This window comes from Loxodonta africana, chromosome 19 (assembly GCF_030014295.1).
Source record: "Loxodonta africana isolate mLoxAfr1 chromosome 19, mLoxAfr1.hap2, whole genome shotgun sequence".
NCBI lineage: Eukaryota > Metazoa > Chordata > Mammalia > Proboscidea > Elephantidae > Loxodonta > Loxodonta africana.
Window position 1 is genome coordinate 45476979 of NC_087360.1, and position 18409 is coordinate 45495387.

General features: G+C 37.2%; 1 protein-coding gene across 5 annotated transcripts in view; it reads left to right on the forward strand.

Moving 5' to 3' along the window:
• Positions 1-12736, forward strand: part of PBK (PDZ binding kinase) — a 66618-nt gene extending 53882 nt beyond the window's left edge. For all 5 annotated transcript variants that reach the window (XM_064272646.1, XM_010592344.3, XM_010592345.3 and 2 more), the window contains 5 exons: positions 6753-6895; positions 7542-7711; positions 9281-9410; positions 11145-11321; positions 11830-12736. In XM_064272646.1, coding sequence (XP_064128716.1) covers positions 6753-6895; positions 7542-7711; positions 9281-9410; positions 11145-11321; positions 11830-12029 — 820 coding nt within the window. In that variant the 3' untranslated portion in view covers positions 12030-12736. The remainder of the gene's footprint in view (positions 1-6752; positions 6896-7541; positions 7712-9280; positions 9411-11144; positions 11322-11829) is intronic.
• Positions 12737-18409: the final 5673 nt, after the last annotated feature.

Genomic DNA, 18409 nt, shown 5'->3' on the forward strand with positions numbered 1-18409 from the left:
GATTTTGATCTTTTCTGAGAACCAGCTTTTGGTCTTGCTAACTCTTTTAATTGTTTTTCTGTTTCATTTAATTCTGCTGTAATTTTTATTATTTGCTTACTTCTGGTGACTGAGGGCTTCTTTTACTGCTCTCTGTCTATTTTTTAAGTTATGGGGTTAATGTTTTGATTTTGGCCCTTTCTTCTTTTTGGATGTGTGCATTTATGGCAATAAATTGACCTTGAGCACTGATTTTGCTGTGTCCCAAAGGTTCTGGTAGGAAGTGTTTTCATTCTCATTTGATTCTGTGAATTTCTTTATTCCGTCCTTAATACCTTTTCTAACTCAGTAGTTTTTGAGCAAGGTGTTGTTCAGTTTCCATGTGCTTGATTTTTTTTCCTTTTTCTGTAATTGATTTCCACTTTTATAGCTTTATGGTCAGAAAAGATGCTTTGTAATATTTCGATGCTTTGGATTCTGTTAAGGCTTGCTTTATGGCCTAATGTGTGGTCTATTCTGGAGAATGTTCCATGTGTTTTGGAAAAGAAAGTATACTTGGCTGCTGTTGGGTGGAGTGTTCTGTATGTCTGTGAGGTCAAGTCTGTTGATAGTGGCATTTAGATCTCCCTTGTTTTTGTCTTTATTGAGCTTCTTTCTGGATGTTCTGTCCTTTACCGAAAGTGGTGTGTTGAAATCTCCTGTTATTGTGAAGCTGTCTATCTCTCTTTTCAGTGCTGTTAGGGTTTGTTTTATGTATTTTGGATCCCTGTCATTGGATGCGTAAATATTTATTATGGCTATGTCCTCCTGCTGTATTGATCCTTTAATCATTACACAGTGTCCTTCCTTATCCTTTGTGGTAAATTTTGCTTTTAAGTCTATTTTGTCAGAAATTAATATTGCCACTCCTGCTCTTTTTTGATTGTTGTTTGCTTGACATATATTTTTTCTATACTTTGAGTTTTAGTTTGTGTCTTTAAGGTGTGTCTCTTGCAGGCAGCATATAGATGGATTATGGGTTTGTTTGGTTTTTTTTTTTATCTATTCTACCACTCTTTCTTTATTGATGCATTTAGTCCATTTACATTCAGCATAATTATAGATAGGTATGAGTTTTTTTTTTTATGAGTATAGTGCTGTCATTTTGATGTCTTTTGTTGTTTTGATGCCTTTGTTCCACTTAATTTTCTGTGCTGGGTCCTTTTTTTTATTGTATTTTCTTTTCTTCTTTTTCACTGTTGATTTTGTATTTGCTGAGTCTTTATGTTTTTCTTCGTTTTTATTTTAATGTGTAGGATTGTTAGTTTTCTTTGTGGTTACCTTAATATTTATCCCTATTTTTATAAGTTTAAACAATCTTTTATTTCTTTATATCACCATGACTTTATCTCCATATGAAAGATCTATGACTACCTCTTAATGCTGTCATCTTTTACATAATGACATCTCTCTTTCCCTGTTTTTAGTGTTTTATTTTTGATTTATTTTTGTGACTTCCCTATCCAGGTTGATATCTGGTTGCTCTCTTCTGTGTTCTAGTCTTGGGTCATTACCTGATGTTATTGATTTTTTAACTGGAGGACTCCCTTTAGTATTTCTTGTAATTTTGGTTTGGTTTTTGCAAATTGCCTATACTTCTGTTTATCTGGAAATGTCCTAATTTCTCCATTATATTCAAGGGACAGTTTTGCTGGATATATAATTCTTGGCTGGCAGTTTTTTTCCATCCTGTTGCCTTCTTGCCTGCATTGTTTCTGCTGAGTAGTCCATGCTTAGTCTTACTGACTTTCCTTTGTAGATGACTTTTCATTTATCCCTAGCCGCTCTTAAAATTCTCTCTTCATCTTTGGTTTTGGCAAGTTTGATTATGATATGTCATGGTGACTTTCTTTGAAATCTACCTTTTGTGGGTTTAGATGAGCACCTTGGATAGATACTTTCTTGTCTTTCATGATATCAGGAAAATTTTCTACTAACAAATCTTCAAGAGTTCTCTCTGTATTTTCTTTTATCCCTCCCATTTTGGTACCCTGTCGCTCGTAGATTATTCCTCTTTAGTGTTTCTTCATTTTTTTAAATTCTTTTATCCGATTTTTCCTCAAATAAGCTGGTGTCAAGTGCTTTCTCTTCAATTTCACTAATCCTGACTTCCATTGCCTCAATTCTGCTCCTGTGACTTTCTATTGAGTTGTCTAATTTTGAAATTTTATTGTTGATCTTCTGGATTTCTGTTTGTTGTCTCTCTGTGGATTCTTGCAGGCTGTCATTATGCTCTTCTCTAATCTTTTTAAGTTGCTCTGTTGCTTTGTCTTTGTGCTCCTTGGCTTGTTCTATGTTTTGGCTGATCTCTTAAAGTGTTCTATGTATTAATCTTTTGTATTCTACCTCTGGTAATTCCTAGAAATTCTCTTCCTCTGGAAGATTTCCTTAATCTTTGTTTTGGGAGCTTGCTGAAGCCATCATAGTCTGCCTCTTTATGTGATTTGTTATTTACTGTTGTCTCTGAGCCATCAATAAGTTATTATATTTATTTTATGTTTTCTTACTGTATCCTAGCTTCTTAATTTGTTCTGTTTTCTTAGGTCCAAATAGGCTGTTCATGTGATCTAGTTTGATTATTGCTGTCTTTGAGGCTCTAATGTCCTATCACTGGGTGATTAGATCTATTCCTAGATACGTGAGCCCATGATTACATTTACTTTTCTTTTATGGATTCAGCTCAGTAGTCCAGGTAGTTGGTCACTAAGTGTGTGGATGGGCAGGGGTGATTGATGTAGGCACAGGTATCTGGCTGTAGTAGGAGGTCACATTCTGAGCAAGGCAGGGGCCTGACAGCTGTCCCTGAGTATCTGGGAGGAAAGTGTGTCCCTGTTACCTAGAGCATGTAGGTGCATGAGTTTTACAGCTGTTCTATGGGCACCCAGTGCTGTTGGGTATAAAGACTGGGAGACACCACTTATTCTTGGATCCCTGTTGTGGGTAGCTAGGTAGCATGGGTGGAGCCAGCAGTCCTCAGGCCCCTGATGTGGGTAGTTGAGGACCCTGCTTAACAGGCAAAGCAGTGTCAAATGTCATAAACCTGCCATTCTGCTATATAGCTGATACAGTTTAAGTTAGTCTTCAGGTATATACCCTGTTGTAATATGCTAATGAGGGCTTAAGTTGTTGAAGTGGGTGCAAACGGGTCTATGTAGGGGTGAAAGGCATTCAAAGTCCGTGGACCTCTTATGCATGTGCCTAGGCAAATGAGTTGTGCCTGCCCTGATTTGCTGGCCTAGGGGAGCTGGCAGATTATTTTTTCCTGTTTGTTAATGTGTTCCCTCTCCAAGGCCGGGAGAATGGCTCAGGGTGCTTGACAGGTCCTCCTTTCAGCCCAGGGGACATGGCAATCTCTGAAGCTGGCCAGGGACCTGGTGCAGAGCAGGGAGGGGATAGGTAAATGGGAGAGAGATTTTTCCCAAAGGGTTGTTTTTTTGATCCTCACGGTAGGTTTAACATATGTACTTATCTTTTGCTGATTGTGTGCTACTTTTCACTGGCTCTGGAGAGGCTCAAGTAGACTCTATGTCGCTCAGTCTCTCCCAATGTGGAAAATGAGTCTTGAGCATCACTGCTTGCCTCACCATGCATGCCAGCCAATCCCGACCTGCAGGGTGCTGGTTCCCGCTGGGTCAGGTCTGGCAACTCCTCGCTGCTTGTGAAGCGTCTCTCCCTCCCCCTGCTGCTCAGTCCGATTCCTCAACTTTGCCTTTGATGTTTAGGGCTCCTAGATTATTATATATAATCTATTCACTTGTTTTTCGGGTCTTTGTTGTAAAAGGGACCATAGGCAGCATCTGACTACTCTGCTACCTTGGTCCTGCCACTCCAGAAATTGAAGATTTTTATCAACTTCTGCAGTCTGAATTTGATGGAACATGCAATCAGGATGCATTGATAATTACTGATGATTGGAATGCAAAAGTTGGAAACAAAGAAGAAGGATTGGTAGTTGGAAAATATGACCCTGGTGATAGAAACGATGCCGAAGAGGGCATGATAGAATTTTGCAAGACCAACAACTTCTTCATTGCAAATAGCTTTTTTCAACAACATAGATAATGACTATACTCGTGGACCTTACCAGATGGAATATGCAGAAATCAGATTGACTACATCTGTGAAAAGAGACGATGGAAAAGCTCAATATTATCAGTTAGAACAAGGATAGGGGCCAACTGGAGAACAGACCATCATTTGCTTATATGCAAGTTCAAGTTGAAATTAAAGAAAACTAGAACAAATCTACCAGATCCAAAGTACAACCTTGAGTATATTCCACCTGAATTTAGAGTCCATCTCTAGAATAGATTTGACACGTTTTGAACACTAATGACCAGAAGACCAGATGAGTTGTGGAATGATATCAAGGACATCATACATTAAAAAAAGGAAAGAAAGAAGAGAACAACATGGATGTCAGAAGAGACTCTGAAACTTGCTCTTGAACATCTAGTAAGTAGCTAAAGTGAAAGGAAGAAATGAAGTAAAAGAACTGAACAAAATATTTCAAAGGGCGGCTCGAGACGATGAAGTAAAGTATTATAATTACATGTGAACCTGGAGATAGAAAACCAAAAAGGAAGAACATGCTCGGCATTTCTCAAGAACTGAAGATAAAAATTGCAAGTCTCGAGTTGCAATATTGAAGGATTCTATGGAGAAAAATATTAAATGATGCAGGAAGCATCAAAAGAAGATTGAAGAAACCCACAGAGTCACTGTACAAAAAGGAATTGATCGATGTTCAACAATTTCAGGAGGTAGCATATGATCAGGAACCAATAGTACTGAAGGAAGAGATCCAAGCTGCACTGAAAGCATTGGCGAAAAACAAGGCTCCAGGAATTCACCAAAGACTAATTGAGATGTTTCAACAAACGAATGCAGTGCTGGAAGTACTCACTTTTCTATGCCAGGAAATATGGAAGACAGCTACCTGGCCAACTGACTGGAAGAGATTCATATTTGTGCCTGTTCCCAAGAAGGTGATCCAACAGAATGTGGAAATTATGAACAGTATTTTTTTTTATCATTAATATCTCATGCAAGTAAAATTTTGCTGAAGATCATTCAAAAGCGGTTGTAGCATTACATCCATAGGAAAATGCCAGTAATTCAAGCCGGAATCAGAGGAGGCTGTGGAGCCAGGTATATCATTGCTGATGTCAGGTGGATTCTAGCTGAAAGCAGAGAATATCAGCAAGTTGTGTACCTGTGTTTTATTGACTATGGAAAGGCACTCGATTGTGTGGATCATAACAAATTATGGATAACATTCTGAAGAATGGGAATTCAAGAACACTTAAATGTGCTTATGTGGAACCTGTTCATGGTTCAAGAGGCAGTTTTTCAAACAGAACAAGGGATACTTCATTGTTTAAAGTCAGGCAAGGTGTGTGTCAGGGTTGTATCCTCTCACCATACTTATTCAATATGTTGCTGACCAAATAATCCAAGAAGCTGGCCTGTATGAAGAAGAATGAGACATTAGGATTGGAGGAAGACTCACAACTTAATTGCAGATGATACAACTTTACTTGCTGAAAATGAAGAGGACTTGAAGCACTTACTGATGAAATTCAAAGACCACAGCCCTTCGGTGTGGATTATGCCTCCACATAACTAAAACAAAAATCCTCACAACTGGACCAATAAGCAACATTATGATAAACGGAGAAAAGGTTGAAGTTGTCAAGGATTTCTTTTACTTGGATCCACAATCAACACCCACGGAAGCAGCAGTCAACAAATCCAGTGACACATTGCATTGGGCAAATCTGTGAAAGACCTCTTTAAATTGTTAAAAAGTAAAGAATTCACCTTGAAGACTAAAGTGTCCTTAGCCCAAGACATGGTGTTTTCAATTGCCTCATATGCATGTGAAAATGGACAATGAATAAGGAAGATGGAAGAATTGACACCTTTGAATTGTGGCGTTGGCGAAAAATATGTAATGTACCATGTATCTTCTAAAGAACAAACAAATCTTTCTCAGAAGAAATACAACCAGAATGCTCCTTAGAAGCAAGGGTGGTGAGATTACGTCTCACATGCCTTGGACAGTCCCTGGAGAAGGACATCATGCTTGGTAAAGTAGAGGGTCAGTGAAAAAGAGGAAGTCCCTCAATGAGATGGATTGACACCGTGGCTGGAAAAACAGGCTCAAGCGTAACAGTGATTGTAAGATGGCGCAGGATTGGGCAGTGTTTTGTTCTGTTGTATCTGGGGTCACTATATGTTGGAACTGACTTGACAGCACCTACAACAACATAGTAATTTTCAAATTTAAAATTTCAAGTTTAAAATTCCATGCTTATCCTTTTAGTTCTCTATTTATCACATCCTTTTCAGTATATTAACCATTGCCATCAAGTCGACTCCAACTCATTCTGATCTTACGGGGTTTCTGATGCTGTAAATCTCTGGGGAAGCAGACTGCCACATCTTTCTCCCACAGAGCTGCTGGTGGTTTCGAATCGCCGACCTCTGGGTTAGCAGCTAGTTGCTTTAACCACTGTACCACTGGGGCTCCTTACAAATTTCTCCCAGTATATCAGATAGATATCTTCCATTTGAAAGGGAAACATAGAAGAGGTGGTGGTAGTCTAAAATACTTTAAATATTGTTTTTTAAACAACAAATTACTATCAAGTGCTTTTCAAAATTTAGAAACTTATTATCATTTGAAAATGTATTATGCTTATTGTTTTCTATATACCTTTTTTTTTAAGGTCCCCAAGAGGTTTGTCTCGTTCTCCTTGGGCCGTGAAAAAGATTAATTCTAGATATAATGATCATTACCAAAGTATGTATCAAAAGAGACTAACTGATGAAGCTAGGATTTTGAAAAACCTTCATCATCCAAACATTGTAGGTATGTTTAAAGTTTATTTGGTAGTAGTATCTGGCATGATAATATTGTTTTTATCAAGAAATGGTTTATATTATCTCTCAACTGTTTTCACTAATAGAAATGAAGAGGATGTGGGTGGGGTAGTATAGAAGTTGGCAGGAATCAATTTAATGAGAAAATTTTAAAATTCAAATTGGTATACAGTAGTTTTAGGTGTATAAGTATGTATTTGGGGCCCTGGTGCTGCAGTGGTTAAGCATTTGGCTGCTATCCAAAAGGTCAGCAGTTCAAATTCATCAGCTGTTCCTTGGAAACTGTATGGGGCAGTTCTGCTCTTGATGGGAATAGACATAGTCATTATGGTGTTGGTACTTTGGACACTTCAGGAATATAAAATGATCTGCATTTAGCTAATTTTCTGGTTTTCATTTTGCATTTTTCATATCGTATTTAGGGAAGCATAGAGTTTTAAAAAATATTTTTACTTGTGATATTGTTGGCAAACTTTGAAGGCATTTTAAATTTGATCTAATAACTTAATTTTTTAAGTAACAGTTGTTTCTTTGTCAGTGTTAGTTCAGATATATGTCTTCAATCACTTTAATGTAAAAACCTTAAGTACTATTGTTTTTACTATTTTAGTAGAAAGTGTCCCATTTTCTTTAAGGTTATCGTGCTTTTACTGAAGCCAGTGATGGTAGTCTGTGTCTTGCTATGGAATATGGTGGTGAAAAGTCTCTAAATGACTTAATAGAAGAAAGAAGTAAAGACAGCAATGATCCTTTTCCAGCAGCCATAATTTTAAAAGTTGCTCTGAACATGGCAAGGGGGTTAAAGGTAACTATGCCATTATATTTTAAATAACTTTTGTGGAATGTGAAGAAACAAAATACCTTATATCCTGGATTACAACGTGGAATTTTTTTTTTTTTCTCCCTAAAGAGGGAGTTAGTTGCCTTATGTTGAAGTCTATAGTTTCTTATAATGTGGGTGCACGATTCTTTATTTTGACCAGCCAAGTATTGTTTGGGGACCTAACATAAGCCTGAAATAACCTCAGACAGGCACTTATAGAGTTTGCCTGTTAGATTTCATTTAAAAGGCTAATAAATTTAACTCAAATTTAGTAATTATTACTGGCTCCTAGGCCCATGCTGATGTAAACAAGTCTCTTAAAGATCTATGAAATGTTAAGTTTTGGCCATGACGAATATACATCCACAGATCAAGTGAAAAATGTTCTTTGTTATGCAAATAAATTATTTTGCCTTTGGATAAAAATTCCCCCCCCAAAAATATGAAACAATGTATAGAATAAAAATATTCAGTATCCTAACTTAACCAAAAGTAATGATAACTCTATAAAGCTGTTGGATAACTCGAAAGTGGGTCAGATAATGGTGTTGATGATAAAGTTGCATGTCAAGAATTCAGATAAAATAAATTTATGAAGCATGAGATTGGAAAAAGGCAGTATTTCTAAATATTTTTTAATACTTTTATAGAAAAGCTATGATTTTAGATGGCTAAACTTTAATAATTTTAATTATTTAATGAATATATTCAATTTATGTTTGGCAAAACTTAAATTAAGCACATTAATTGTTCTTGTATATAAAGGAGGTGTATACCAAGAATTGCCTCTGCATCATTTCTAACCTCAGCTCATAGAGTAGGTGCTCAAATGCGATGAACAAATAAACAATTTTGCAGGAATTTTTGATTGTGGAAACGCTGGTTATATAGTGGTTAAGTGCTACAGCTGCCAACCAAGAGGTTGACAGCTCAAATCCACCAGGCACTCCCTGGAGACTCTATGGGGCAGTTCTACTCTGTCCTATAGGGTTGCTATGAGTTGGAATTGACTTGATGGCAGTGAAGCTTGGTTTTTGATTGTGGGTGGGTATTTATTTGTCAGTTCCAAGAAAGGGTTAATGTGTGGCTCGTAGATTACATTTCTGTTTCCTCTTCTGCTTATGAACTTCTGTGGCCACACTTCCTCTGTTGTCCCAATTTATCCCAACAATTTGAGGAAGGTATGCCTTATTGTGAAGATTCCAAAATTATTTCTAAAAATTACTAGTCTCAAGTAAAATTGCAGTATATTTTGAAACCAGCAATAGCATCTTTTGATATACAAATATGTGTAATAGGCTTGAAAATAAAAGTTAACTTATCTATAAATAGACATCTATCTCTAGAGAATCTTTTAGATTTCTGGTCAATATAGCAGACTGAGAAAACATGGGACATTCCCTCCTCTGGTTTCAAACAATTCGAAATGATGGACATATATTTAAAATCTGAAGTTTAGAAACGAAGTTCAGGTTGTCATTTTTGTTTTAACATCATCATGTTTATTAATTTGTATTTCTGCTCGTCTGTGTTAAATTTTTCACTGTTTAGTATCTGCATCAAGAAAAGAAACTGCTTCATGGGGACATAAAGTCTTCAAATGTTGTAATTAAAGGTGATTTTGAAACTATTAAAATCTGTGATGTAGGTGTCTCCCTACCATTGGATGAAAATATGACTGGTGAGTAGTAGCCTAATTTTTAAAGTTTTGTTTTTATAAAATTTGTAAATCTTATTTTTTGGGGGTAGGTAATAAATTCACATGATTCAAAAATCAGAAACTTTTTAAAAGTGTGTAATGAAGTCTCCCTTTCCTGTCTCTCTTCCACTCAGCCTCCAGTCCCCTCCCCTACCAAACACACAGTATAAATTATTGATTTCTTATTAATGCATATTTTAATTGGAGATAACTTTGGGAAGTATTTCTAAACTAGGTTAATGGATTTGAAAAGAAAACTACACAGTCATAAGCATTTGACAAAATCCAACACCCATTCATGATGAAAACTCTCAGTTAACTAGGAATAGAGGGGAAGTTAGCCTCAGAAAGGGTATCTACAAAAAACTGACAGCTAATACCCTACTTACATAGGGAATAAAGTAAGGATGCTCGCTCTTGCTACTGTTATTTAACATTGTCTTATTTATTTATTTATAGTCCTAGCCACTAAAATAAAGAAAGAAAAAGAAATAAAAGGCATTAAGATTGGAAAGGAAATGAAACTGTCCCTATTTGCAGTTGATAGGCTGTTTAGGTAGAAATTCCAAGGGATCTAGGAAACAAATATTAGGACTAATAAGTGAAATTAGCTATATTATTTCTATAGACTGTATTTTTACGCAGATAATGTACACCTTCTACATTTGTTTGCCAACCGCTCTTTTCCCCTCCACCTAGCTATTTTCAGAAGTGCTGCTATGTTGTTTACATGTTGTAAAAAAAAAAATTAGCAAAGCACATTTAAGACCTCACGGGGCGGGGGGTGGTTAGTAAACAAATAAAGAAGGTCTACGTTATTGGTGTAAAAATACTATACTAGCAGCAAATAATTGGAAACTGTCATTTAAAAAAATTCCATTTTCAAGTGCCAAAAACACATAAAATACTTAAGGATAAATCTAACAAAAGAAGCCTAAGACCTCTACGATGAACAATACAACACAACACTGAGAGAATTAAATATGGTCTAAGTAAATGGAGAGAGACATCATGATCCTGGATTGGAGGACTCAGTACTGTTAAGATGTTAATTCTTTCCAAATTGATCTGGAGATTCAGTGCATTTCCAGTCAAAATTCCAGCTGCCTTCATTGAAATTGACGAGTTGACTCTAAAACTTAAATGGAAATGGGAGTGGACCTTTGTCATTCCTGGGCTGAAGCTTTAAGTACTGATATGTGATTCTACCCTTTCTGTTTTCCTTGACTCGGAAATTATGGAAGCATAAATATGGTGTCTCTCAGCCTAATGACATGACACAGTTCAAAAGGAACTGGGGCACAGAAATTAAGTGCTCTTTTCAAGGTCACACAGCTTGCAAATGTCTTTGAGTCCAGGGAGTATCGCTTCAGAGTCCGTACTCTTAACATCCACGCTCTATTTATATTCCTATCACTTTTCTGGAAACCCTGGTGGCATAGTGGTTAAGTGCTATGGCTGCTAACCAGAAGGTCAGCAATTCAAATCATGTTACCCTACATGCTTGCTAACTAACCACCTTTTTGTATATTTACCAGCCAGATAGGAAGAAAGTAATCTTTATCAGTGAGGTTGAGTGCATTTTCAAGTTTATTGCCTGCGTTTATTAGTCTGTTCAAATTGTCTGCCCATTTTCTTTTGAGTTTGTTTAACTTTCTACCTTATAGTGCCTCCCCTTAAGACTGTTTTAACTGTTACCTATTTTAACTGTTTCAGTGACTGACGCTGAGGCTTGTTATATTGGCACTGAGCCATGGAAACCCAAGGAAGCTTTGGAAGAGAATGGTATTATTACCGACAAAGCAGACATATTTGCCTTTGGGCTTACTCTGTGGGAAATGATGACTTTATGTATTCCACACGTTAATCTCTCGGATGATGATGATGATGAAGGTATAAATATATATTTTTAAAATCCAGTGTCTTTACTTTGAACTAAAGATTAGCTTATAAAATCATGTTATTTTTCTATTAAGTTAAAATGTAAAGAGCAAGTTGTTTGAATTTAGTGACATAGATTCTAAGATATAGATCATATTAATACTGATGACTATTAGGTACCATCTAGGTTTAATCTCATACAAACGAGATGCGGATAGATTGAGAATAGGGAGCTGCAAGCAAATCCATTAAAGCAAAAAGTTATAAAAAATCTTTTTGCCTCTGGAAAAGATTAGGAAGCTATGAGGAAAGGAGTAGGGGCTGATGACCTATAAATAAAAGACAATAGCTGATCTTCGCTGATGGCAGGACAGTTTAAGAGACTGCTTATGATATAACGGAAAGCATATTGGCTGATGAATTCTAGTTTCAGGAGTGTGCTCTTTAGCAGCCACTAAGCTTTTCCATGACTTAAAGTGATTTTGTTTATTGTTTCAATCTCCAACTGCTTCATGAACAGATAAAACTTTTGATGAAAGTGACTTTGATGATGAAGCATACTATGCAGCTTTGGGAACTAGACCCCCTGTTAATACAGAAGAGCTGGGTGAATCATACCAGAAAATAATTGAACTTTTCTCTGTATGCACTAATGAGGATCCCAAAGATCGTCCTTCTGCAGCACACATCGTTGAAGCTTTGGAAGGGAATATACAGTGATCACCTCATTTTCATGATCACCTCAGCATGAAGTATGGCTCACATATATAACTGTTCTGTTTACTGTATTACATTTATGTAGTTACTATGATAATCCATAATTATTAGACACTTTGGAAGTAGCCTATTTTAGGACCATAGCACCTTGCTAACATTTGAATAACCAATTCTAGTATTACGGTATTTCTTATATACTTATGATGATAAGCATTTGAGATTATAGTGGGCTTTCTATGAAGTTTAAGAAACTAGCTGCTCAAATACTTTTGCATCTAACATTAATTTGGATTAAACGACCATTTTATTAGTGATCTTTCTCAAATATTGCCTATTTTAATGTATCTATGGAAATTAGTACACCGTACAATACAGTATATTTTAAAACATTAAACCTTTTGCTGGCCTTTCTTGGCTGGTGTGCTTGTTAAATATGGTCCTTGGAATCTGAAAGAATATGGCACAAGAGAGTAGCTCCCTTGGGTATTTCTAGATCTTTTGTTTTTGAGGAAGAGCTATTTATAGCTTATCCTACACTGTTGGGTCTCCCCTGATCTTTGGTTTTTGCTTTAATTTATTAAATGTTTTTTCTGTACTGACATTCCTTTACTTACTAATTTGTACCCTAAGCATTTCACACTTTTAGTAGGAAAATAATAAAACCCAAATGGGACAATATTATAGAATAAAGGACACTTTAAGTACCAGAAGGTGTTTCTGCATTATTTATTTATTTTTCTATATTTAAATGATTTGTGTTGTCATTAAACTAGTTACATGAATATGAGGTTTCTTTTCCTTTCTGGCCTCATTTTGTTCATCTGTAAGCTGCAGTTGATTTGGATCAATAGTTTCTTCAAGCCAGAGCCTCATGGGTATTTTCAAAGCTACTAAATTGTTCTGTAAGTCTAGGTGGTATGCCCAAAATTGGCTGTAGACAGACTTTTAAAAATTATTGTTATGTAGGGGTTCTTAGAAAGATTAGGAGCCACTGCACTCTTAGCTTTAAAAAAAAATTCCAGAATTCACTGGAAGATTCCTTTTAGTATAGGATATATTCATCATTCATATTAGGTTTGCCAAGCTAAAAGCAGTTTCGCCTAGCCCATTCTCTTCCTAGCAGAAATAGCAAGTCCTGTTTGTCAGACAAAGCATGAATTGGAACTTGGTTTTAATACACGAACTGGTACTTTTTTCTTAAGTAATTTGTTTTTATTTACTATAATTGGAATATCTAAATGAAAACAAACTAATCCCCTAGAACAGGGCCAGCCAATTCACAACACTTGTGCATGGCAGTCATTATAAAATGATCCCAGCATGCTGTTACCTGTTGGGGTCCATCCCCTGGAGCAGTCAAGTATGTATATTATTTTTGCAAGGGTTACATCGTGTCTTCAAGCATGTAGCCCACAGATGGTCAGATGAGTAGAAAAAAACATCATTGAACGACTATAAGAAACTCTTTATTAAACTAAAGATCTGCATGCTGAACATCTGGACTCTAATCTCTATGTTTGTAACTGGCAAAAAAAACTTATATATAAAAATCTCTTAGATAGTGAAACTGGCCTGCCAAGTTTACTCTGACTGAGATAAGGAGCAAGAAAGAAAGTCGTGGATGAAAATCGCCAGGCAGCTTTCTTGGCTGCCGTCTTGCAGGCTGAAAGCCATCCCCCAAGAGAACAAAGAAAAGGAGGGAGACCAAGGCCACAAGAGCTGAGAAGGCCCCACACCCCTTTGGAAAGAGACCAGTTAGCTGGTGTAATAAAAAAAAGGACATTGAGAGTGTACAAAATGCCAAGAAAAACCTACAGGTTACTTAGAGCATCATTATGGCATTAGTTATGTCAAGCTCTCAATTGCCCATTTTGGAAAGGAGAAAACATGCTGCAAGGTATTAGGGTTACAATGCCTTTCCCCTTGAGTCTGGATAAATCTTTGAAATCCTCAAGGTACAGCCCCAGGCAATCATTAGTGTTTAGTAAATCATAAGAATACTTTTTATTCTTGGTCTAGAACTTGCTCCTCAAGTCTCAGATGTCACCTTCTATTTGCCTTGTTCTCAGAATAAAAAAGTAATAGCACGTGATTTGTTGAAGACACAAAAGGACTAATCTTTTATTCTGAATTAATTAGTAAATTGAAACAATTTTCTCACCTTCTAGGAAATCTTTTTCTTTACTATCAGTTAAGCGCTCAACTGCTACCAAAAAGTTGGCAGCTCTAATCCACCTAAAGACACCTCAGAAGAAAGGCCTAATTATCCTCTTCTGAAAGGTCACAGCCATTGTAAAGACGCTATAGAGCATAGTTCTACTCTGATATACATGAGGTTGTCATTGATAGGAATCAACTTGACAGCAACTGGGTTTTGGTTTTTTGTATGGCCTCTGTGGGCCTGTTTGTATCTCTATAAAATGGAGAGCTTCAGCAGCTGCTTAAGAAATGTTGAGGATTATTCTTTGATATCTCCTGCTACTTCCTTAATCTTTCTTCTACAACTTGTTGATCAAATGTGAAAAATACACCCTGCCCTACTTCGAGTATTTTTCAAATATTTTCCAAGGTTATTTAACAAAGGGCTTACTCCAAAACCCACATTTTATCATTCCATTCCTGTTTAACTGATAGCAGGACAGTTTTTTTAGCATCTCTCATTAGTATGCACTAATGTCAAGCTCAAGCAATACTGAAAATTACTGTTTAGATTGATGTAATAAGGTCGGTCAAATTTCTCACGAATCTTAGTGAGTTCTATTGAAATAAAATGTAATCTTAACACTGGTCCATAGGTTGAATCAGTAGTCCTAGAAGCAGGGACCTTTGTTTTTTGGGGTTTGTTTTCTTAAACAAACAAAAAACAAAAAATACCTGACATCAACCCTAACTTCTCAGAACAGGTTCTACAATCCTAGGTATACAAAATAACTAGTGCCTGAATAACTCTGTGAAAATAAGAAAAGATGACAGCTTATAGGGGAATAAAAAAATTTAACTATGCTTATCTTAAACTCCATTAGCCATCAGTGTTATTTTTTTAACAGTTTTAGGGCAAAGAAAAAGAACAAAAAACTTAGTTGCAGAAGTTGTTCTCAATCCACTGTTCTGATTCTAGTTTTCTGTGTTAAATAACTTCTGGAGATAAACTCCTTCAGATAATAAGACCTTGCATAGTATTACACTCAACATAATTCTCTGAAAAGTCCACAAACCGTTTTTTTCCCAGACCATTAATTCATTAATTCCCTCTTTCTAAAATCACCTTCAATGGATCTTAAGATTTTATATGGGGTCAGGGAAGTGTCGGAGCCCTTATGGTACAGTGGTTAAGAGCTCAGCTGCTAACCAAAAGGTCAGCAGTTCAAATCCACCAGCTGTTCCTTGGAAACCCTATGGGGTAGCTCTACTTTGTCCTATAGGGTACTATGAGTTGGAGTTGACTCGATGGCAATGGGTTTGGTTTTTTAGGGAAGCGTTCACTGTTGTATTATTAAATTTCCAGGTTCTAAGTGGGAATGTTACTATTCAGGTATGGGCTGTTTTTGTAACACAAATACCACAAGTGGGTGGCTTTAAAGGCCAGAAATTAATTTTCTCACAGTTGTGGAGGCCAAAAATCCAAATCATGATCTCGGTCATGTGGATTTCTTCTTTGTAGGTAGTCCCAGATGTTATTTGGCTTGTAGACGATCCTCACATGGTATCTTTCCCCTATCCCTCCTCCCTCCACCACGTGTTTGCTTATCTCTGTCTTATTTGCTCTTTTTATAACTCAGAAGTGATTAGATTTAGAACCCACTCCACCCCACTCGGGTATGACTAACAAAGAAAACCCTATTTCCAAACAGGATTATACTACCGTAGCATTCCCAGGAGATTAATCATATCCCTGCTTTCCCACTTCTCCATCATTTCTGACACCAGCAACCTACAGGGCACTCTCTTTCCCTAGCCATCTGAGGCTGGGTCAGACCTTATGAAATAAGAGGACGGTGTCCTTGAGTTTGTTTGTTAATTTGTTGCAATGACTCACAAAACTCATGGAGTACTAATGACTACTGGTTTTATTATAGTGAAAAACCAAACCTGTTGCTATGATATCAATTTGAACTCATAATGACTGTGTAAGACAGAGTAGAACTGCTGCATAGGGTTTCCAAGGCTGTAAATCTTTACGGAAGCAGATGCCACATCTTTCTCCCCTGGAGTGGCTGGTGAGTTCAAATCCCCCACCTTTTGGTTAGCAGCCAAGCCCTTAACTGCTGTACCACCAGGGATCCTTGTCATATAGCAAAAGGATATGGATCAGGATCATAAGGAAGAGATGCAAGGATGAGGTCATGTTACCTTCCTCCAACTAGGAAGCTCTTTGAATCATGCCTCCTGAGGCTAGTTGAAATCAGTCTCCTTGGTGAGTACTTTCTGATCTGGTCAGCCCCCACTCACCTGCACAAATCCTCAGGTGTGGCCTGGAAGTCCCGGACCAAGGCATTGCAATTACACCACGGGTTATTTCCCTGGAGCCAATGACAAAGTCCACCTTATTTAGAGTAAAACTAGGTCCTGTACCCCACCGGTTAGGATTCCAACACATATTGGGGGGGGGAGCAATTTGAATCCATAAGAGGGTAAAAGACTTGCTGAAACAAAGGAAACATCTCTATATTCATTTAGCAAATTACTTAAGCGTATCTTTTCTTTAGAATGTAAGCTTTATGGGGCCAGCAACTTAATTTTGTTCACTGCTATATCCCTTTTATATCCCTAGTCCCAGGACTTCCCAGGTGGTGCAAACTTAATGCAACTTGATTGCTAACTGAAAGGCATCTATAGACATTTGGGCTGTTTCTACTTTTTGGCTATTATGAATAACGTTGCTATGAACATTTATGTGTAAGTTTTTGTGTGGACATCTTACTAACAGTTTTGAAGTGACCCTTCACAATGTCTTTTGATGGGTAGTGGGTTTTATTTTTATCTTTAAATTTTTATGTTCCTCTGGTGGAAGAAGCCTAGAGGGAACTCTTCTCCAGCCCCATGTAGTTGGTGTCCCTCTCCTTTTATGAAGACCTTTGAGAAAGTCCTGTAGAGTCCTTAGGGCTTGAAGGAACAGTTTAGAAACTACAAATGTTACTATGAGGCCACTGAGGCACTATTCTGTACACCCCATCATATCCCTAGAAGTACTACACAAAGGCATTCAGCTGTGTGGATCATAACAAGTTATGGATAACACTGCCAAGAACAGGAATTCCAGAACACTTAATTGTGCTCATGCAGAACCTGTACACAGACCAAGAAGCAGTCATTTGAACAGAACAAGGGAATACTGCATGGTTTAAAATCAGGAAAAGGTGTGTGTCAGAGTTGTATCCTTTCACCATACTTATTCAGTCTGTATGCTGAGCAAATAATCTGAGAAGCTGGACTATGTGAAGAAGAATGGGGCATCAGAATTGTGAGGAAGACTCATTAACAACTGCAATATGCAGAGGACACAACCTTGCTTGCTGAGAGTGAAGACTTGAAGCACTTACTGATGAAAATCAAAGGCTACAGCCTTCAGAATGGATTACACCTTAACATAAAACAAAAATTCTCACAACTGGACCATTAAGCAACATCATGATAAACAGAGAAAGCATTGAAGTTGTAAAGGATTTCATTTTACTTGGATCCAGTCAACACCCACGGAAGCAGCAGTCAAGAAATCAAACAACGTATTGCATTGGGCAAATGTGCTGCAAAAAACCTCTTTAAAGTATTGAAAAGCAAAAATGTCACCTTGAAGACTAAGGTGCACCTGACCCAAGCCATGGTGTTTTCAATCATCTCACATGCATGCAAAAGCTGGACGATGAATAAGATCAAAGAATTGACGCCTCTGAATTGTGGTGCTGGCAAAGAATACTGAATATACTATGGACTACCAGAAGATCAAATAAATCTGTCTTGGAGAAGTACAGCCAGGATGCTCCTTAGAGGCGAGGATGGCAAGACTTTGTCTCAAGTATTTTGGACATGTTAACAGGAGGGACCAATTCCTGAAGAAGGACATCATGCTTTGTAAAACAGGGTCAGGAAAAAAAAGAGGAAGACCCTCAACGAGATGGACTGACATAGTGGCTGCAACAATGGGCTTAAAACATGGCAGCGATTGTGAGGATGGTGCAGGACCAGGCAGCATTTTGTTCTGTTATACACAGGGTCACTATGAGTAGGAACTGACTTGATAGCACCTGACAACATTTAAAAAAATTAAGGTACTTGAAATGCAAAATGTCTAAGACATAAGCTGGAAAATAATTATATGTGTTAAATTAATCTAAAGTAATATACACCACACCCAAGAGAGGATTATGGGGAAGCCTCCTCTTTTG